At 47.5% G+C, this 21,961-nt stretch overlaps 1 protein-coding gene across 2 annotated transcripts in view; it reads right to left on the reverse strand.

The window, feature by feature from the left end:
* The window catches only part of DGCR2 (DiGeorge syndrome critical region gene 2), an 83,259-nt gene that overhangs the window by 11,203 nt on the left and 50,095 nt on the right, over positions 1-21,961 (reverse strand). The window contains exons 4-6 of one of the 2 annotated variants that reach the window (XM_006744985.3): positions 20,357-20,567; positions 18,577-18,650; positions 11,086-11,262 (exon numbers count right to left, since the gene is read on the reverse strand). In XM_006744985.3, the coding sequence (XP_006745048.1) occupies positions 11,086-11,262; positions 18,577-18,650; positions 20,357-20,567 (462 nt within the window). Of the gene's footprint in view, positions 1-11,085; positions 11,263-18,576; positions 18,651-20,356; positions 20,575-21,961 lie in introns of both variants that reach the window. The other variant, XM_081801603.1, reaches the window with a different exon arrangement.

Below are 21,961 nucleotides of genomic sequence, written 5' to 3' on the forward strand. Positions count from 1 at the left end.
AAAAAAAAAAAAAAAAGAAGAAGTTTGTTTCAGTCTCCAAAGGGAGTAGAGATATCTAAAAAACTCATCAGAAATCTCACGACCATGGGTCTGTGCCTCACTTAAGACTGGAATCAAATCTACAAAGCTCATGTGGTCAGGAATATGCAGGGCAAGAAACTCACATAGAACTGTTCTCTGCTAGAACAGAGAAAAAAAGAATGATGAAAAATTAGCAGCCCTTGGAGAAACGTGGGACACCATCGAGTGCACCATCATACACAAAATGGAAGTACCAAAAGGAGAAGAGAGTAGAAGGAGCAGAAAAAAGTATCTGAAGAAATAACTGCTGAAAACTTCCCAAATTCACTGGAAAAACCTATATGTGTAGGAAGCACAACAGACTCCAAGTTGGATAAATGCAAAGAGCCTAAACACGTCAGACACACACATCATAGCAAAGTGCTAAACTCAAAGAAAAAGTGAAAACCTTAAAAACGGCAAGCCAGAAATGACTTGTTACTTATAAGAGAACCCTCATAAGACTAACAGCTGACTTCTTAGCAGAAAAAACAGAGGTGAGAAGGCAGTGGGATAACATACTCAAGGTGCTCAAAGAAAAAACTGTCAAGCAAAAATCCTATATCCAGCAAACCTAGCTTTCAAAACCTGAAGGCAAGATAAAGACTTTCCCCAGACAGACAAGACCTGAGAGAATTTGTTGCTTTCACACTTGCCTTATAAGAAATACCAATTCTTATAAGATCTTTTCTCCCCCCAAGAAGTTTTTTTTTTTTTTTTTTTTTTTAAAGAGGGAGAGAGAGTGAGCATGAGGGGAGGGAGGGGCAGAGAGAGAGGGAAAGGGAGAATCCTAAGCAGGCTTCACGCCCAGTGAGGAGCCTGACACAGGGCCTGACGCGGGCTCTATCTCACAACCCTGAGATCACGATGTGAGCCAAAATCAAGAGTCAGACACTTAACCAACTGAGCCACCCAAGCGCCCCACCCCAAAGGAAGTTCTTAAGGCTAAAAGAAAGTGACCCTCAGAGAGGAATTTGGATCCATACAAAAAACCAAAAGGCACTAGAAAAGATAATTATGTAATTATGAAAGACAATATAAATGAGTATTTTTTTTCTCTCAACTGATTGAAAAGGCAATTGTATAAGATACTGTGTTTATAACATAGTACTGGGCTTCTAACATATAGAAATGTAACGACCGTGTTTGCCAATAACAGCCCAAAGGAGGTGTGTGGAAGCAAAGCTGTTCTAGGCTAAGGAAATGACTGGAGGTGGTAATTAACAACTATGTTTTGTTTGTTTGTAACACTAACAGATCTAATGTGTATAATAATATCACAGAAAGAAGGAAAGGGAATAGGGTTTTAAGAGGTAACATTCCACATATCACTGAAATGAACCTAGTATCAATCTGAAGCTAATCTGAATAAAATGTATATGGCAAAATGTATATGTAGATGTACATGTAATTAGTGGTAATAGCTACACTCACCTGTGAATATACTAAAAAGCGTTGAGTGGTACACTTTAAATGGGTGAATTGTAAAGTATGTGAATTATAACTTAATAAAGCTGTTTAAAAAAAAGAGAGATGATGGCTGAGATCATCCCATTATTAACAAAACATATAAATCCCTAGGGGTCCTAAAAGGACCAATAAAAATAAATCAATAACCAGACACAATGTGATGAAACCTCAGTGTATCAACAAAGAGAAACTCAAAAGCAACAAGAGAGGACAATTACCTACTGTTCTGTGTTCTTTCAGGCAATGGTCAGTCAGGATGGCCACAAGGGAACCCAGGGGAGGCACAGGAAAACGAAGTGTATTATACTCCTAGGTCCTGGACCGACAGATTCACTGCACACCAGGAGGGATCACACAGGAAGAACACTAAGGGTGCCGCTCAACCAAGTGGATAGGAAGCAGAGAAGGAGCGAGGACCCACAGCAAGTGCTTTATTGGGGGTCAGGGTGGAGTGCACAAGCAAAGGCATGGGGGCGGATTTCACTGGAGCACTTGACTCTCACTAGGTCACAGTCAGGGGAGGGCAAGGAGAACTTATGGCAGCGGCCAGCCTTATCACCCTGCAGGACCTGGCCATCTGGGCGGGGTGCTCACAGCCTGTTTGTGGAGCAGGAAGATAAGAAGTTTTAAATTTATAACACACCCAACAAATGAAGGAAAGACATATGATAGTTCAGAGCAAGGAACAGGCAGAAACAATAAAATAACATCTTCAAAGTCTTGAGAAAAAGTAACTGTTAACCAACAAATCTATACCCAGCTAAACGAAAATTCAGGATTGGGGACAAAAAATAGACTTTTCATTCAGAGAGTGTAGCACTAACAACACAACCTCATCTCAAAGAGCTCCTAAAGAATGTATTTGAGAAATAAAAAGCTGAACCCAGAAAGAAGTGGGATGCAAGAAGAAATAATAAAGAAACTGATGAACATGTGAGGAAAGGTACATAAATGCTGGCTTCATAAACCAAGAAGTGATTCATTTAAGAAATATAAAAACAAAGTAAAACTAAAATAATGGACAATATGTCCATGTAAGTCAGAAGCTGGGGAACAACTGAAGCTAAAGCAATATAGAGCTTCTGGTGGGTTTTTTTTACTTTTTATTTTTAGGTGCACAGGGAAGTGTGTCTTCCAAGAATTGAGCTTTTGAGCTGAAATGGCTGCCACTGGGGAAAAAACAAAAACAAAAACAAAACCCTCTGCTTTCCAGTTCCAGCTGATGGTGACTTTTTGACTGATATCCATAAAATAATTCATTGAAAAGCACACTTGTTCTCAGCAGCCTGTGAGGTCCCTCGTGAATTCATCATCTAGGGAAGGGGAGGCATACCCAAGTTGCAGACGCAGGGCATGTGCTCTGCAGAATTGTAAGAAAGATAAGGGTTGGTTTTAACCATCCTCCCAATGCCCCCCCCTTTTTAAAGATTTTATTGATTTGAGAGAGAGTGAGAGAGAGCATGAGAGCAGGTTGAGGGAGAAGCACTGAGCAGGGAGCCCAATGTGGGACTCGATCCTGGGACTCCAGGATCATGACCTGAGCCAAAGGCAGCCACTTAACTGACTGAGCCACCCAGATGCCCCCAATGTCCCTTTTTAAGCCTTCTTAAAAGGTGGTTCGCACGGTGAGTAGAAATTAGGCCCTTCTGCAGTCTAGATCTTCCTCACTCGATCAGTGTACACAAAGTGGCACTGGCCCACTGGAAATTACAGGCTCCATCAGGGAGAAAAGAAATTACTTACTAAGCAGCAAATTCTGTAAATTTGTAATTCAGATCTTAGACTGGCCTCACAATATAGGGTCTTTGTATTAACAAGAAGGAAGTTAGAGACACTGTCTTTAGATTTAAAAAAATAAATCAATTATGCCCTTTAAAAATGTAAGGGTAACCACTAACATGACAGGCATATGTAACAGAACTTCTGAACCAGTATAGGAAAAAAAAAGACTAGAGAAAAGTTGATAATCTCGTATAAGTCAGGAAAAGATAAAAAAGAAGAAAAATCCTGGGTAAACAGCACAGAATAAAGTGCCAAAATCAACTTGAAGACTTAATTAAAGAGTACAAAAAGGCATATTAAAAGGAAGCTAGCCAAAAATATTATGTAATAATAATGAAAACAGTTCATATATATTGAGAGCTTTCTATATGCCAAGGACTGTTCTTTGCACTGCATGTATGTTGACCAATCTCTCCCAACAACATGGTGAGGTGGGTGCTCTACTACCCCCTTTTCCTGATGTGGAACCCAAGGGACAGAGCTCAAGAAACTTGTCCAAGGCCAAACTTGGATTCAAAGTCTGGCTATCTATTAAGCCTCTTCTCATAATACCATTTTGCAGCTACCACTGGAAAAGAAGTAAGACTTTAAGCAAAACCAACAAAAACTAGTATGGATAAAAAGGGATCATTATATCATGATAAAAAGGTTCAATTCAGGAAGATATAATAATTATGAGTACTTACGCCCCCAATAACATGACCTCAAGACAGATAAAGCTAAAATTAGAGAATTATCAGGGAAAAATGGATGAATCAACATCCACAGCGAGAGATTAAAACACATCTCTTTCAACAATTGATATACCATGCAGTCCAAACAGACCTGAACAATGCCATCAATAAGCCTGAGCTAATAAATGTATAAAAAATCCTATGGCCAAGTGTTTACGCACATATGGAATAGTAACAAAAATCCTAACAACAACAGAACATATAAATATCATGTTAATCTGATCACAATACACATAAACCACTAAATTAGAGACTATTAGTAAATACGATCTATGATTAATCTATGATAAGAATGACTTCCTGGAAGGGGGGAATATACTGACTACAAAAGGATAGGAGGCATCTTCTGGAGGGCTAGAAATATTCCACATCTTGATTTGGGAAGCTGTTACACATGTGTACAATTTCAACAAACTTGCACTTAAGATCTGTGTACTTTATTGTTTGTAAGTACAGGGAAAATTAAACTTTAATGCCTTAGATTAGAAAAAAACTAAAAATTAAGGAGATAAGGGTCTAACTCTAGAAGGTGGAAAAAGAAAAGTGTAAATCTTTTTTTTTTAAGATTTTATTTATTTATTTGAGAGAGAGAGAGCGAGCACAAGCGGGGCGGGGGGGCGGGCAGCAGGCAGAGGAAGAGGGAGAAGCAGGGAGCCCGATGTAGGGCTCGATCCCAGGACCCTGGGACCATGACCTGAGCCGAAGGCAGACGCTTAACCGACTGAGCCACCCAGGCACCCCAGAAAAGGGTAAATCTAATAAAAGTGAAAGGATGGAAACTGACAGTAGAAATTAATGGCACAGAAAACAGATACACAACAGTGAGACTCCATTACTACCCAAAGCTGGTCAGTCACAAAGATGAATCAAAGAGCCAAATTTTCAGTAAGACTAATCAAGAAAAAAGGAAGAAGGTATAAATAATATTAGAAATCAAAAGGAGGTCATAATGATATACACGAATGCTTCAAAAATCCTAAGGGAATGCTAAGAGAATTGTATGAGAATGAAGTAGAAAATTCAGACACATAGGCAATGCCCTAGATAAATATGACTTATCAAACTGACTGAAAAAGAACCAGAAAATTTGAATACATCTATAATCATTAAAACAATTAAATTAGTATCAAAAATCTACATCCAAGATACACACACACACACACACACGCACGCACACACATACACACGTCTTAGCTCTGTCCACTGAAAGGGCGTAAAAGCCATGAGCATAACTAGTGTCCAGGTCCTCTAAGGCTCTTTGGGAAAAGGCTGAGTCCAGAAAGTACAAGATGAACTAGAAAAAGAAAGCAAACAGAAGGAAATAATAAAGAGCAATAATCAGTGAAATTGAAAATAGAGAAAAATCAATGATACAAAAAGCTGGTTCTCAAGAAAATCAACAAAATTGATAAACCTCTAGCAAGACTGACAAAATCAAAATGGGAGAAACACAAATCAGGAATGAAATAGGGGACATCGCTATAAATCCTGCAGTCATAAGAAGGTTAATAAGAGAACACTATGAGGGGCGCCTGGGTGCCTCAGTTGGTTAAGTGACTGCCTTCAGCTCAGGTCATGATCCTGGAGTCCCAGGATCAAGTTCCGCATCAGGCTCCCTGCTCAGCGGGGAGTCTGCTTCTCCCTCTGACCCCTCCCCTCTCTCATGTTCTCTCTCTCTCAAATAAATTTTTTTAAAAATCTTAAAAAAAAAGAGAACACTATGAATAATTCTATGCCCATAAATCTGAGTACTTACAAGAAATGGATCAATTCTTTGAAAACCAGAAAATATCAAAAATTCACTCAACGTGAAATAGACAATCTGAACAGTCCTATAGCCATCATATAAGTTGAATTCATAATTTAAAAACTCACCCCAAAAGAAATCTCAGGCCCAAGTGGTTTCACTGGAGAATTCTACCACCACAGACAGTGGTTGCAAGTGCGTGTGGTTATAAAGGAATAACAGGGAGGATCTTTATGGTGCTGGAACTACTCATATCTTGACTGAGTTATAGGAACCTAGACAAGTAATAAAACTCTATAAATCCCTCTCTCTCTCTCTCTCTCACACACACACACACATGCGTGCAAATGAATACAAGTAAAACTGGAGATAGCTGAATAAGATCAGTGGATTGTGTCCAAGTCAATACCCTGGCTGTGATATTACACTATAGTTTTGCAAAACGCTCCCATTTGGGGAAATCAGGCAAAACGTATAAGGGATCTCTCTGTCTTACTTCCTTTAAATGCATCTGAACCTACAGGATCTCAATAAAAATGTCAATTAAAAAAAAAAAAGCCAGCATAAATGGGTCAAATTAAGCATAAAAATAATGGTACTCATGAATTATAACCTATCTTATATAATAAAAATCCAAGAGTGCATTCTAATACAAATAAAGAAATTAATAAATGGGGGAGAAGGGAATGCTCTTCCTTACCATAGAATGCCAACTAGTAAATATGGAAGGAATGACAGAGTTAGAAAATTGCCAATACATGCCAGCATCAGCAGGTACAAATTTGATGAGGAACAGGAATTTTACATGGCCTCAAAGGATCTCCTCACATATTACTTATTAATTTCAAAACGGGAAAAACTAGAACTTCACAGTACAGAAATCTGGCAGGTACAACCTTAATCCAGGGATCAAAGCTAATGTCACCAATGTCAGGGCAAAGCGACACCACATGCCTCATCAGATGATGTATCTAAGAGACTAAATATATAGACAATGGCTAGGCCATATATGACAACAGAGAGCTCTGACCCACCACCTCTGCGGCGACCAGCCCAAAACATTTAGGATTTGGTCGATGACTATGAGCTTCCCTGTTTTTTCCACACTTCCAAGGCAGGACCCAGCAGAGAAAGCCAAATATGCCCCTCAAACCAATTGCCTTAATTGCCTGGCTTGTAGTTATTTAGCCTGCCCCCAGCTTCCCACGCCAACTGCTTCCAATCAGAGCACACCGGGAGCCTTTAGGGCACTGGTGAAAACCCCGTGATGGATCCACACTTCAGCTGGAGGCAGGACAGATGCTGGTGATGGCCACACACATTAAGACAGCTGCAAGAGACAGACTCTCTCAAGAGTGGCCCTAAGGGAAGACCTAAAGCAGAGGGCAGAGCAGACATTAAGAAGAGCCCTTTGGGGGGCATCTGGGTGGCTCAGTCGTTGAGCGTCCGCCTTCGGCTTGGGTCATGATCCCAGGGTCCTGGGATCGAGCCCTGCGTCGGGCTTCCTGCTCAGCGGGAGCCTGCTTCTCCCTCTCCCACTCCCCCTGCTTGTGTTCCCTCCCTCGCTGTGTCTCTGTCAAATAAATAAATAAAATCTTAAAAAAAAAAAAAGAAAGAAGAGCCCTTTGGAAAACCAGCTCCACTCTAGACACAAGGCAGCTACTGAATACGAAGGGTGGGCTGCATGGAGGATACCCACAGCCCAGCCCAAAACCTGCCAATACTGACCCCCACACCACCACTGCAGTAAAGACCCTCCCTACACACAAGTCCTATCAGAAGGAAAGGCAAGCCTCTTTCCATGTACCAAAACCACCTACTGAACTCAATCTCTACTGTCCTACACAAGTTGTCTGATCTTCGACAAAATATTACAAGGCATACAAAAAGCCAGAAAAAATAAAAAACCCACAAAAACTCCAGAGACAACTAGATCAACAAAACTACACTCAAATAAAGGAACCATCCCACAGAAAATTTAAAATAACTATGATGAATATGTTCAAAGCTCTAATGCAAAAGGCAGATAATATACGAGATGAAAAATTCAGCAGAGAGATGGAAACTCAAGAAAGAATCAAATAGTGATGCCTGGGTGGTTCAGCTGGTTAAGCGGCTGCCTTCAGCTTGGGTCATGATCTCAGGGGTCCTGGCATCAAGCCCCAGTGTGGGGTTCTCTGCTCAGCAGGGAGCCTGCTTCTCCTTCTCCCTCTGCCCCTCCCCCTGCTTGTGCTCTCTCTCTCTCTCGCTCTCTGAGAAATAAATAAATAAAATCTTTTTTTAAAATAAAATAAATAAATAAAAAGAATCTAATAGAAATGCTAGAAATGAAAAACACACAAAATGTCAAAACCAAACAGGTGAAAAATGCCATCAATGGGCTCATAAGCAGACTCAAGAAAGATAAGGAAAGAATTAGTAAAACACGTCAATAGAAATTACTCAGACTAAAAGACAAAAAGGAAAAAGAAACACTGCAACTAAATGCAATGCATGATTCTGGACTGGATCCTGGACCAGGAAAAAAAAATAGCTATAAGGTGTATTATTGAAACAACTGACAAAACTGTCATAACAAATTGCAGATTACTGTTTAGCACTACACTCATGTTAAATGTCCTGATTTTCATAATTGTGGTTATGTAAGACTGTGTCCTGGTTCTTAGGAAACACACCAAATATTTAGACCTCTAGAGTACAATATCTTCAATTTACTCTCAAATGGATCAGAATAAATATGCGGAGAAAAAATGATAAGCAAATGTGGCAAAATACAAATAATTGGTGAATCTGTGTAGGGGGTATATGAGAGGAAGTTCTTTATACCATTACCACAACTCTTCCCTAAGTTCGAAATTACAGTGGACCCTTGAACAAAGCAAGGGTTAAGGGCGCTGACCTCTGCATAGTTGAAAATCCATGTATAACTGTTGACTCCCCAAAAATGTAACTACTAATAGTCTACTGTTGACCCAAACAGTAACTGATAACAGATAACATGAACAGTCAATTAACACATATTTTGTATTTGATATGTATTATATACTGTATTCTTACAATAAGCTAGAGAAAAAGTATTAAGAAAATCATAAGGAAAAGAAAATACATTCACAACAGTGTACTGTATTTACTGAAAAAATCCACATGTAAGTGGATTTAAACCCATGTTGTTCGAGTATCAACTGTGTATCTAAATAACAAGTTACAAAGTCCCCCGCCTCCCAGGCCCAGATAGTTCTATAGGGTATGGTCTACTAAACACTCAAGGACAAGATCATCCCCAACTAGTGCAAAGAGACTTAGACACTTCCCAACTCATTTCATAAATCGAATATAAATGTGATACAAAAACTAGTCAAGGAAAGCAAAGAAAAGGACCATAACAGGACAAGCTCATTTCTTTCTTTCTTTTTTTTTTTTTTTTAAGATTTTATTTATTTATGTGACACAGAGAGACACAGCAAGAGAGGGAACACAAGCATGGGGAGTTGGAGAGGGAGAAGCAGGCTTCCCGCAGAGCAGGGAGCCCGATGCGGGGCTCGATCCCAGGACCCTGGGATCATGACCTGAGCTGAAGGCAGACGCTTAATGACTGAGCCACCCAGGCGCCCCTAGGACAAGCTAATTTCTTTAAAGAGTTTCAAAAATCCTAAATAAAATATCAGCCAAGCAAAGCCAGCAATATATATGCAAAAAACCCTGATGATGATTTAATATCAGAGATCTACTAATGTAAAAAAGTGAATGATAAATAAAATCATATAAGCAAAATAGTAATATAAATCAGTAAAGAAAAAAAGCCACATGATCCCAATAAGTGCAAAAAACCATTTACATTTTTGTAATGTAGAAATTCCCAGCAAAGTAGGAACAGAAAGGTCCTTCCTTAACCTCAAAAAGGTATTTTCTCAATCTTTTTTTTTTTTAAGATTTTTTTATTTGTCAGAGAGAGAGTGAGAGAGAGAGAGCACAAGGAGAGGGAGTGGCAGGCAGACGGAGAAGCAGGTTCCCTGTTGAGCAAGGAGCCCGATGTGGGGCTCGATCCCAGGACCCTGAGATCATGACCTGAGCCGAAGGCAGACGCTTAACAACTGAGCCACCCAGGCATCCTGTATTTTCTCAATCTTAAAGAAAGTGCCATATTTAATGCTGAAACACTGAAAGCTTTCCCTTTGAGGCTAGGAAGATAAGATTATGCTCACTACCAGCACTTCTAATCAACACTACACTGAGCCCTTAGCAAGTAAAGGAACACCAGGGGAAAAAAACGTAAAGAAATAAAAAGTCAAAGATTTGAAAGAAGACACAAAAATGCATAAATAGAAAACCTAGCAGAATCCACCGAGGTAAGCGTTCTAATAATGGAGCTCAGAAAATGGATCCTAAAATTCAGGTGAGAAAAGAATGTTGAGAGTCAGCAACAGAAGGGGCAAGAGCAAGGCAGGGAAGCCCAGCACTGGCCAGGAGGATGTATCCCGAAGCTCCTGTAAAGACGGTGTGGTATCAGCACGGGACTGACAAACAGCCAAGGGTCAGAATGGAGTCCAGAAATAGGCTCAAACATCTATGAACCCCTGATGAATGACCCATCAGGAGGGAAGGGAATGATGGTCCAAATTAATGGCATGGCGCTCAGACCATCGGCTGCCACCCAGCCTGCCTTACATGCTGCCTCTGGGTGCAATTCATCCCTCCTCCCACTGCAGAGGGGCCTGGACGAGGGTCCCTGCCCTCCATAAGGACAACACACTGTGTGTCCCTGAAGCCAGAGGAGGCCTCAATGTGGAATATGAGCGAGGGAGCAGGCAGAGGGACAGGGAAGGATCACAGATGGAGCCGGGGGAGCAGCCCAGATGCAGAGCGGGCAGTCTTGGAAAGATCCAAGGAGAGTGCAGGTGCGTGACCAGGGGAGTCAGAGGCTCCAAGACACCACAAGATGTGGCAAGTCCTCCGTCACCATTCTCATTTAATCTCCGAACAACAACGAGGTGTGGAGGGCAGGAATTACCACCTCTATCCTGGGAAAGAGGAACGAGGGCTCACAGACATAGACTGCTGCCCAGCTCTTGCCCTCCCCCCACGGCGGCGGTGTGCGTCCAGAGAGGGGTGTGAGCCAGGCAAGGAGCTCCTGCCGCCCCACCGCGATACAGGGGTCTGTCTGCCTTGGTGCACCGTGAGGTCAAAGGCTACTCAAGGTTGACGCCAAGGTCCAGAAATCAGAGAGCCGTATTCATGTACTCATGAGAAGCACTTCTTTACAGCTCCCTAGGAGTCACGGCCACGGTGGCTTACTTCTTTTACAGAGAAACGAAGACTTCTCGTAGCAGTTCTCGGCATGCCAGCTGTGCAGGTCGTGGTGGCGGAGGGTGGGGAAATGGAAGCACTGGAGCTGGGCGCAGAACACGCTGTCGCTTTCCGACATGGCCGACGCGAAGATGGGGTCTGGGGGCAGGAACACCTCTGAGGAACCTGGGGGGAAAATCACATGCTGTCAACATACCAATCATGTCCAGTCCTCATGGGGACCAAGACCCCCCAAACCAGACCATCAGTCAAAGGGCTTGTGGGCCGCCACGTGCTCGGTGCACACTGCAGGTACGGCATTCATTCACAGCCTCCCTTAGTTCCCATGAGCACTGCTCTGGGCAACACGAAGAATAAAGTAACGGGCCAGAACACAGTGGATTAAAATGTCTGAGCTCATATGGATAAACAACAAATAAACAAGGGCGGGGGGATCCTCTCTTACAACAGGGTATCAACTGGTAAATGGAGAAGGGCTCAAAAAGGCACCCACTGCACATGCCGGGACATACAACTCCGACAGAATCGTGGCTCCGACAGCCCAGCAGGGGTATCAGCTGGCCGGGTGAACTGGAAAGCCCCAGCTCCAGGGAAACTCCGTCACTCACTGAACTTCTGCCTTCCAAGCTGGGGACCAGGCAATCAGAAATCGTCCTGCCCTAGCAGGCCAGAGTGGGGGTGCCGGAGTGCAGGGAGAGGGGGCCAGGAACCTCTAAGCCTCTCTTCTGCAATGTCCCAGGAGGTGGGACTCTGGCCATATCTGGGGCACAGCACAGCCAGCTCCCAGAGCCCACTCTCTACCTCAGAGAACCCTCCGACACTGGACCACCAAAAGATGCCTTGAGGCTAACCCGGACGCGGGTCACCGGAGATACCCTCATTTTATTAAGATGACAGTGCGGTTTACCCTTTGACAGCAACAAGGCATTCCCATGCATGCCTTTTGAACTCTATTTCCTCCCAATACTAAGCATGGAGGTCAGTTTTAAAGAGCCAGCGAGTCTGGAGGGGGGGCCTCATCCTTTAGACGCTGGGAACATGGCCTCCCAGCTCCCTGACAAGGGCAGGAAGATGGGACTCTGAGGAAGCATGATGGGATAGAAGCCCAGTCGCCAGCCGACAGGCACAGTCAATGTCAGTGCACGCCTGCTAGGGGATACTGGGGCCCCAGTGGTCAGACTCACAGGAGGACCGTGGAGGGAGGGCAGGGGTGGGGGGTCTTCTTACACCACTTGGGGAGACTGCCTCTAATGCTAAGAGTGGGCCCTGCCATGAGCACAGTGTCATCCAGCCCCTGTTCCCCAATGAGGCCTCCTGTAACCCTTGTGTGCCCTCTTCTTCTCCTTCAGATGGGAGAGGCCTCCCTTCTTAAAAACTGTTTTCTTCACTATTTGGCTTCTTGTCTCATGGTCTGAAAATGGAATAGATTCATCCTGTCCTTTATAAAAAACAAACAAGTCTTCAGGGGCACCTGGTTGGGCATCCAACTCGTGGTTTCAGCTCAGGTCATGATCTCAGGGTACTGGGACTGAGCCCCATATCAGGCTCTGCACTCAGTGTGGCGTCTGCTTGAGATTCTCTCTCCCTCTCCCTCTGCCCCTCCTGCTCATGTTCTAAAATAAATAAATCTTAAAAAAAAAAAGAAAAGTCTTTAGCCCTGAGTCTAGTCACCAGCCCAGAGCACAATGTCAGTGCATAACTGCAAAACTCTTGTGACCTCTCAGGGTAGAGTCCTTGCACCTGGTCCCCACCCCCTGTCCTGCCCACAGCCGCGTGGAACCTGCCTGAGCCAAGCTGAAAGTGGAGGGTAGGGTGGGGTAAGGGTGGCTCAGGCCCCAGCAAGCCATGCAAAGACGGAGGGCACAGGGAGGGCAGAGTGGAGCGAGCTCCTCCCACCCGCTGGTGCCCATGGGACTACCTGGGACTACCTGGGCCTCCTCGCTCTGTGCTGGTCAGAAGCCCTATTTACCCTGACTGCAGTTTCTTGAAACCAATGACTAAGAAGATCACTTCCTCTTTGCCAAACTTAGTTCCTTTCAAGCCTTCATCTTATGTGCCCTCTCTATGGCACCTCATACTCTATTTTCCCAAAAATGGAGCCATTCTTTCTCTGCCAGCAGCTAAATCCCCAACACACTCAGTGTGGTCTTCAATTAGCTTCTGCAGTGGGTTGAGGAGCATCCCCCCAAAATTCATGGCCACCTGAAACCTCAGAATGTGACCTTATTTTGCTCTCGAGATTAAATCATCTGGGATTTGGGGTGGGTCCTAAATCCAAGGACCAGTATCCTTACAACAAGGGAGAAGACACAGAGGAACATGTGGAAAATGAGCAGAGCCTGGAGTGTGGCTGTGACAAGCCAAGGACCGCCAGGAGCCACTATGCACTGGCAAAGGAGGAACTCTCCTGGAGCCTCTGGAGGGAGGGCAACCCTGCCGACACCTTGATTCTGGATCTGTCCCCAGAACTGTGAGAAAATAAACTTGTGTTAAGCCAGAAGTTTGTGGTACTCTGTTAGGGCAGCCCCAGGCATCTAACAGAGCCTCCTAATCATCTCCCCCACTGACTTAACAAATGCCCACAAGCCCCATCCTGTAAACAGGCACTCAGGGTGCACCGAGCCTTGCCTTGCAGAGCTCAAATCAGGGCAGGGGGAGGGAGTGGAAACAGATGACTAAGAGACCTAGTGAGTGAAGTGTATGTGATGTTGGAAGGTCACGGCTGTTCTAGGTAAAGAGAAAGCTGGCACATGGAGATGAAGGCAGACCTTGGAGCAGTGCCTCGGGAGCAGAGAACGGAGGGGAGGGGTGACAAGGCTTGTGTTGGGAGTCCCACACTACACACAGGCGTGCTGCTTTGCTAGAAGGACTCAAGGAGCCCAGCTTCTAGCTGCAGTCATGGCTAAGATTTATTACAGCAACACAGCATGACACACCAGCAGCAAGAGAAGGGGACAGCTCAGGCGGAGTCTGGGGGCATCCAGGCCAGACTTCCCGAGCACTCTCCCACCTGCAAGAGGGTGTGGGCCTTTGCTAGCTGCAAGCTACAGCCATATGGGTGTGGCATTTCTGCCCAGAGGAGCCCCCCGGGCACCTCGATTCCAGGCTCATCAAGGGAAGCCGGTGTTCACCATAAACCCCATTGTTCGTGTGGTCCAGGCGGCTCGACTCAGTGGGCTCCACCTAATCCCTGAGCCGTCCCAGGCGCCAGCCAGGACCAGGCCAGCTGTGCTACCTTGCCCTGCTCCAGAGCGAGCCCTGACCTGGGGAAGGAGCATCCCAGGGAGGGCTTCCAGCAGCAGCAGAGGAGGCATGTGGCTAGAGAGGAGGGCTGTGGGGTGTTGGAGGGAGGGCAGAGGGAAAGGCTGCTGCAGCCTTTCTTGAGAGCAGGAGCCACGAGGGTGGGAGGGGGGAAAATAGAGGACCCTCAGACAGCTGTGTGAGGAGATGGGGGTGGGTGGGGGTGGGTGGGGGTGGCGGCAACTGCTCCCTGTGCACACGAGCTGTACTTAGCCGGCCACACACGGCCACGTACAACACGGAATTTCCTCGGCCGGCACCCCCCATCCTGCAGCAGGCTGTCCGCCTCTCGAGGCAGGGTCTCACCTTCCTGTATGCTACCACAGTCCCCACCGAACGGGCCTGCCCTGGGGCCCACAAGGGGCCATGGGGATCCTCCCAAATGCCCCTCTACTGGAGGCAGCAACCCCACTCTCAGGGCTGCCTTCCTTCAGCAGAACTATGGCCTGACCCCAGCTGACTCCACTCCAGCTTGACAGTCTCCTCACCCAGAGGGCAGGGTCTCTGCACTGTGCCTTCTAGGCCCGCCTGAGCCCTGATCCTCCCCCCGCCGCCCCCTTCCTCACTGCTGACAGAAGATTCTAGATCAGGACGGGTCAGGGGGCACACAAGAGGGTCACACTCCCCGGGTGTGGGCACCAGGGCCAAGAAGATGGAGACCACAAAGGGCTTCCTAAGTGGCATGTGTGGCCTCAGCCCACCTGTGACGGAAGTGAGCCCCTAGAGGTGGGCATGCTGAGATGGGGGGATAATGGGGGCCAAGACGCCGGACTGAGCAGGTCTTAAATAAGCAAGTTACACAACGTGGACACATCAAACATGCAGTATGCTTCCATTTTTGTATTTTAAAATAAGTATCATGTATCATAACCAGAAACTGAAATGACACTGTTAACAACAATGATGTTGGGGCCCTGGGGAGTGGCTTATGGGAAAATGGGGATGATTCCATCTGGAGAACACAGATCTCTTTTCAAACTTCGGTCACCAATGTTATAAAAGTGGCACCCGTGTTCTCTGGTGGCAGCAGCTCTCCACCTTCCGGGGCACGCCAGGCCCTGGGTGCTACCTCAACATCAAGGTCTCGGCACCCTGGGGTGGGGCTGACCTGCTGTGCAGACAGAAGCCGGAGGCAGGGCCTCCCTCTAAGGGGAGAGGCCATGGGAGCAGGCCCTCTCACAAGCAGAGCTCCAAACTTAAAGTGCACCTGGGGAGTGGGGTGCCTGCATACACGGATAAGAAGTGTGTATATATGGATAATACTCTGCGGGCACCACTGTGCCGATACACAACACGTTATAAAACACACATGAAAACATTGGACAAGATGTAAATGAAGTGAATAGTTTTTTTTGTTGTTTGTTTGTTTTTAAGATTTTATTTATTTATTTATTTCAGAGAGACTCCAGGGATCATGACCTGAGCCGAAGGCAGTCGCTTAACCAACTGAGCCACCCAGGCGCCCGAAGTGAATAGTTTTAAACACCTTCTTGTGGAGGCTTCCTACCACCATTGCTCATATTCTTACGCAGTCTTTCCTTTGGGGCGAGTTTGCCATTAATGACAAAAGACTTAAATCTACTTCCCATTGCCTTTGTGATGCATCACCTCTGGGCCCACTTGTCAGGCCCGGCCGGATCCCCAGTTTTGAAGCAGGTGGCACCTCGCAAACAGCAACTTTCGTAAGCAAAAGCAGGGGCTCTGCCACCGGCTTGTTTGCTGGGGCTGTGTTTTCAGTATTCTCCCACGCTGGAGTTTCTTAGCAGAAACCTTTTAAGATGCTTTCGGTATGAACACTTTCAAATAGACACAAAAACAGAGGGAAGAAAATAATGAACTCCCACGAAGCTCTGTCCTGCATCATGGCAGCTCGCCCTACACGTTCGTCCACAGCACAACACTATGGTCACACCTCTGAAAACCCATGAGTCAACCTCTACTACAAATCCAGATTCAGCTTCCCTAACTGTGCCCTAAAGTTTTTATAACTCCCCTCCCAATCCAGGATGCATCAGAATTCATGTGCTACATGTGAGTTTATGTTTTTTTCTTTTAATTTTTTTGAACCCAGAACAGGGGTGCCCGGGTGGCTCAGTCAGTTAAGTGTCTGACTCTTGGTTTTGGCTCAGGTCATGATCTCAGGGTCATAGGATGGAGCCCCACGACGGGCTCTGTGCTGGGCGTGGAGCCTGCTTGAGATTCTGTTTCTCCCTTTCCCTCTGTCCCTCCCCCGCCCCACTCTCTCTCTCAAAAACAACAAAAAAACAAAACAAAACAAAAACAAAAACCTAAGACAAAATACAAAAAAACAGAACAAATGATGTTGAGCTGTGTCAAGTATTCCGGCCAGTTATCCTGTAGTAGAGGAACCTTTTTTAGCCACATATTCATTTTGTGGCTACTAATTTAAATCCCGAACAGAACTGCCAAGTCTCACTTAAGCGGGCACAAGCAGCCAACACCACGCTGCACCCACACCCACGCCAAGCTGCTGGAGATCAGGGCATCAGCACCGTCCGTGTGGGCGCCTCACTCCTGCTTCGGGTCCCTCGCACACTGAGCCACTGCTGCCAGTGTTGACACACTTATTTTTCACGACTGCCCTCCAAATGCCCCAGTGCTGCCACAGAGACAAGCACGGCCATTAGAGCCTACCCGGGGCCTCTGCCATTCTCGCCAGGGATGACGGTCCCACGCCCCCCAGCTCAGAACATGCTATCATGCACTGCAGACTGGGGTATTCTCTGTTTAACTGCCAATTTCAAGAAGGTAACAGTATCCAGGAGTGTCTATACTATCCCGAAGGCCAGCGCCCTCTGCTGGGGTCAGGGCAGTGGGCCTTGGCCTAGGATTCACCACCAATGGCTGTGATTAGGGCAATGAGGAACTACTAGATTTACCCTTTGCAAGGTATTTGGGCCTGGAAACCCAAAAGCTCTTTACTTACCTGCTACTCTGGTGGGACATCTACGCATTACACTCACAACTCTTCGGAAAGACCAAGTTTGCAAATATGGGACATGCTTTCAATAGGATATTTGGAGGACACAAGAATGGGGTGACTTCCCAAGCAGGAGCAAAGACTGGTAGGTGTGGCCCCTCTGCTGGGGCCTCTGCAGTCACCATCTCTGCTCCCTGCCCCTTTCCAGCTGCCAGGCTTAGCACCCCTGTCCCGTGAGACCCTGCCTCTCTCCAGGGAAGCCAGCTGCCTGGGGCTTTTGAATACTGATCCTGTCTGTGCCTTCACCCACTCTATGTAAAAACACAGCCTGCCTCAAGGCCATTCAGGCTGCGAAACAGGTGGGCTCTGAGGTCAATTCCTTCATTCTCCACAGTGAGGTGGACAGAGCAAAATTCTGGGGTCCCTGGGACCACCATTCCTCACTTGTCCTTCTCAGAGATACTTAAGACATCCACAATGGGACTGGGACATGTCTGGGGGAAAATAGGACCCAAGCTCAAACCACAGGCCCAAACAGCAGCCCCAAAGCAAGGCCTGAAAAGGGGACAGGGCACGGGAACATAGCTCAGGCAGCAAGTGGAGAGGCCACATCCAGGGCCTGGGTGAAACATGCCAGTGCCAGGGCAATGGGGCAGGAGGGGAGGGACAGGGACAGGCAGGGGGCAGGACTCAGCTGCCCACACCAGACATGCTTCCTTTACGTTACGCTGGCATTTTCAAGCAACTCAGCATAAAATCCTTAAAGCAACACACATGTACATACACATACACACTCTTATCTATTTTAATTCCATCTGCCTGATGGCTTTCCTTCTAGTTCGGATTCTACTTCTGATGTCTCTATCCTAGAAGACTTATCCCTCCCTCTCTGTCAGCTGCACACTCTGTATGTTCATTTTTATACCTCAATTAAAGGCCTTCACTTAAAGGGAAAATGGACAGTCTAGAAATATGGCCCAGTGAGAAGGAAGCACAGATTCCAGAGAAGGCTCTAGCCCCACACAGGGCCTGAAAGAAGGGTGTTGGGGTGCCCGCCCATCATCACGGTGCTCCCCACAGTCTGGGGCCCATTCCTCTCCATGAGCCCTGCACTAGGCACTGCTAGGGAGAGGGTGGGGGGAAGTGGGGAGCCCCTAGCAATATCTTCCTAGTCAGGATGATGCCCCGCACCCCAACTGCAAACCCAACAACTCTTCTGAACGACCAGAAAGACTTACCCTTGAAGGCTACCTCCCAGCGACCCAAGGAGCGGTTCCGGCTGGCAATGACATACTGGTAGCCGACCCACAGCCTGCAGGAGGGTGAAAGGCAGCAGACCTCAGCACAGCAGGGAGACAGCCATGGACGGGGTATGAATGTGGACACCTTAGAGTTATAGTGACCTTTCAAATACCAAGCTTGTAAAGCAGTAATGATTTTTTAAGTTTTGATACTTAATTTTAATAAAATGTATTAGAAGTCTAAACAATAAATTCACAGGTCAGAAAAAGTTGTATCTTGGGTAAATCCTGCCAAGGCCATTCTTATTGGCTGATCCAATACAGTTTTCACATTCTATGCAAGAGCAATCTTACTCTTGGGGTATATACAGCCCCGTGAATACAACTCTTGCTGAATATGCTAAAACCACAGAATGGCACACTCTGAAGGGGTGAATTTTATGGTATGTGAATTACATCTCAATAAAACACAAACCTGTGCGAGTCTACAGTGCAGTGTTGGGTAAAACCATGCTCATGGTCTCCCACTTGGTCTCCGCTTCGAGGCAGCTCGCCCCAGACCTGCAGTGTGCTCCTGAGCACGCACATCACAGCACTGACAGGGCCACGCCTGTGGTCCTGGCCGACTGCCACAACCACCTGCTGAGTGTGTGCCTCTCACCCCAGCCTTCCAGCCACAGTCCTGGAGATGCCCGTCAGCATGCCCAATGCCACCATGGGAGATCTGGATCGATGCCACTCTTGTCCCTTAAGCCTACTGCCATGCACACGCCCACCCTGGGGAGACAGGGTGCTTCCCCACCCAGTGGGCTGAACCCTCTTGCTTCTCCATGGACTCACAATCACCCTGTGATCTACAAGTTATTTTTCTCACTTTGTAGCTGTAGAAGGAAAAACAGCAAGGTGACTGTGATTTGCCAACATCACAGGGTATTAACGGTGGAGCCTGAACCCAGCCAGGGTCTCAAAATGAAGGCTCGCTCTCCACCTGCCACTGCCATTGTGCTCCTACAGCAGCGTGGCATCCCTGAGAGGGAGCGCTGGCCATCTGGCAACCCCTACAATCCATTCCCCTACCCCCTGGCTGCGTGGAAGAGCCAGCAGGACACCACCTCCAGGGGAGGACCACCACAGTCCTCAGCACACACCTGCCCCCCAACAAGACCCTGGAAACTCTGGGCCGGGAGATGCTGGCAGCTGGCCGCAACTGCCACATTTTCTCCACGTCACAGAGCCTTGGGGTCAAGAGCCAGGCTCTGGAGCCAGACTGCGTGGGCTGGAACCTGGGCATGCCCCAGCTAGTGCGTGTCTGCAGTTACGTGTTCACCCACTGGCCTCCTGTGGTTTCTGGGAAGACTGAACAAGTGTGCCGATGGGAAGCACTGAGCATAAGGCCTGAAAGTTCTCCTCTTTCTCGGAAGGAACCCCCACCCACTTGCATGGCCTTCCTGCCAGGCCCACGAAGCCCCATCAAACAGCCCCTCCCAACACAGCTGCAGCTGAACCCAGATGGGAGCCAATGAAGGGGACTGGCCCGAGGTGATACAATGTGGCAGCTCATCCCTGCCCGTCTAAGAGCTCCCAACATCATCCTGATGCCTGCTCTAAACCCCAGATCTCTATTTGTTTCCAGTGGATGGGGCTGCCCTTCCCCCAAATGCTGGCCAGCTAAGCCTGTGGAGTGTCATGGGTGGCCAGAGGCCATGGCCTCGGTGGGCATCCTGCTTGCTGGGCGGCAGCCTGACCTCAGGCCCAGGAGCCCCACCTCAGGACTCACTTGTGCTGGTCCTGCCAAGCGAAGCTCCGCTCTGGCTGGTCCCATTCCTGGGCCAGGACGAAGCGCAGCTCCTGGTCGGTGGAGAAGGTGGCAAGGGAGCCGTTGACGCGCTGGCAGGTCTGCGCAGCGTCCCAGTAGTTCTCTCCGCTCAGGTAGACCCGGTAGCAGCTGGCCGTGCCTTCATAGTGATGCCATCCTGTCGGGCACTTCCCTAGGAAACATGAAGGGCGGGAAGGGGGTTGTCCCCTAAATTAGGATCCTTACTCCAAAATGCAATTAGATATGCTGCATCTGAGCAGAGGTCAGAAATCACCCCAGAAAAATGGGGAAACTGAGGCTCAAGAAGCAAGCTCTGCCTGTAAGACCACATATGCTGTGAAATGCAAGTTTCTCTAAGACACAGATGCAGCCCAAGGCACAAACACATTCAGGGACTCCTCTCATTTCGGTAAGGCCTTTGACTGACTTGGCAGTAAAGACTGGCTGCTGAATGCATTTTGGTAAAGTAGATTTCATTCTCAGGTGAAATCTGGTTGATGAGATGGCAGAATTCCCCATGTCTGCTCCCTGCAAGCCTGGCGGGGGTGAACAGAAGGGCTCCCCGCCCACACTGCCCTCACTGCCCCAACAGCTGGCTCTCTGGCCACTCCACCAGCAAGCCCACTGCTTCCCGAGCCCACTCCTTGGCCCTCCTTTTCTCTTCACATGGGTACTGGCCAGCACTCTCCTCAAACAGAAATGCAGGGGATGAGAGCTGGAAGTGCCACTGGGATAAAGGGACCAGCCCCTGCCTCCCACAGATGAGAAAGTGAGGCCCCGGTGGTTGTGCAGCAGGCAAAGGCAGAGTAGCCAGTGGGAGCCTGCATCTCCCTGAGGTGGGCCAGCCCACATGTCTCCTCACCAGGCGGACCCACCCCCCACCCCCGGGCCGGGAAGACTCCTGCCCTACTGTATGGCTGGCCTTACGTAAGACCTATGACCTGTTCCACAGGATCTACAGCCTTCAGATGCTGGGGTACCCACCTTCTAAGCACACATTAATGAATAATAATAATTTTTAACAAAGTCAACTGTTAACCCCAACTTTTTAATCCATCTACATCCTGCGGAACTAGTAAAACTTCTGAAAGATGGATGCTCGTGTTTTTATTATTTAGAGCCTATGTGTGTAACTTATTAACAGAGGTACAGAGATTACAAGAGAGGAAATGGCAGCTCTGGCCCGGAGCCAAGGCCTGCCACAGCAGTGCTGCAGTGAGACAGGGGACAGCGCCACCTGCCCACCGGGGAGGACCCACTCACAAACTGCTGAGCGTGCACGAAGGCTCTTCACGGTGGGCCAGGAGCCAGCCCTGAGATCATCCCTGCTCGGAAGGTGCGCGGGGTGCGCAGCACATGCCTGCTGAGTGTGTGGCGCGGCCTTGAGGGGCAGGGGGATCACCAGGGGAGACTTTACTATGGTTCCTAAGCCCCCACACGTGATGCGTTCTGCGCGCCACACCCCCTCCACGTGGGTTCTGCCTCGTCTCCAGACAGAGGTGGTGACACCGAGGCGCACAGGGGCCAAGCACCTCGGCTGGCAAGCAGTAGGGCGGGCTTCCACCC

This window comes from Leptonychotes weddellii, chromosome 13 (assembly GCF_054177405.1).
Source record: "Leptonychotes weddellii isolate Sample4059 chromosome 13, ASM5417740v2, whole genome shotgun sequence".
In the NCBI taxonomy this organism is placed as follows: domain Eukaryota; kingdom Metazoa; phylum Chordata; class Mammalia; order Carnivora; family Phocidae; genus Leptonychotes; species Leptonychotes weddellii.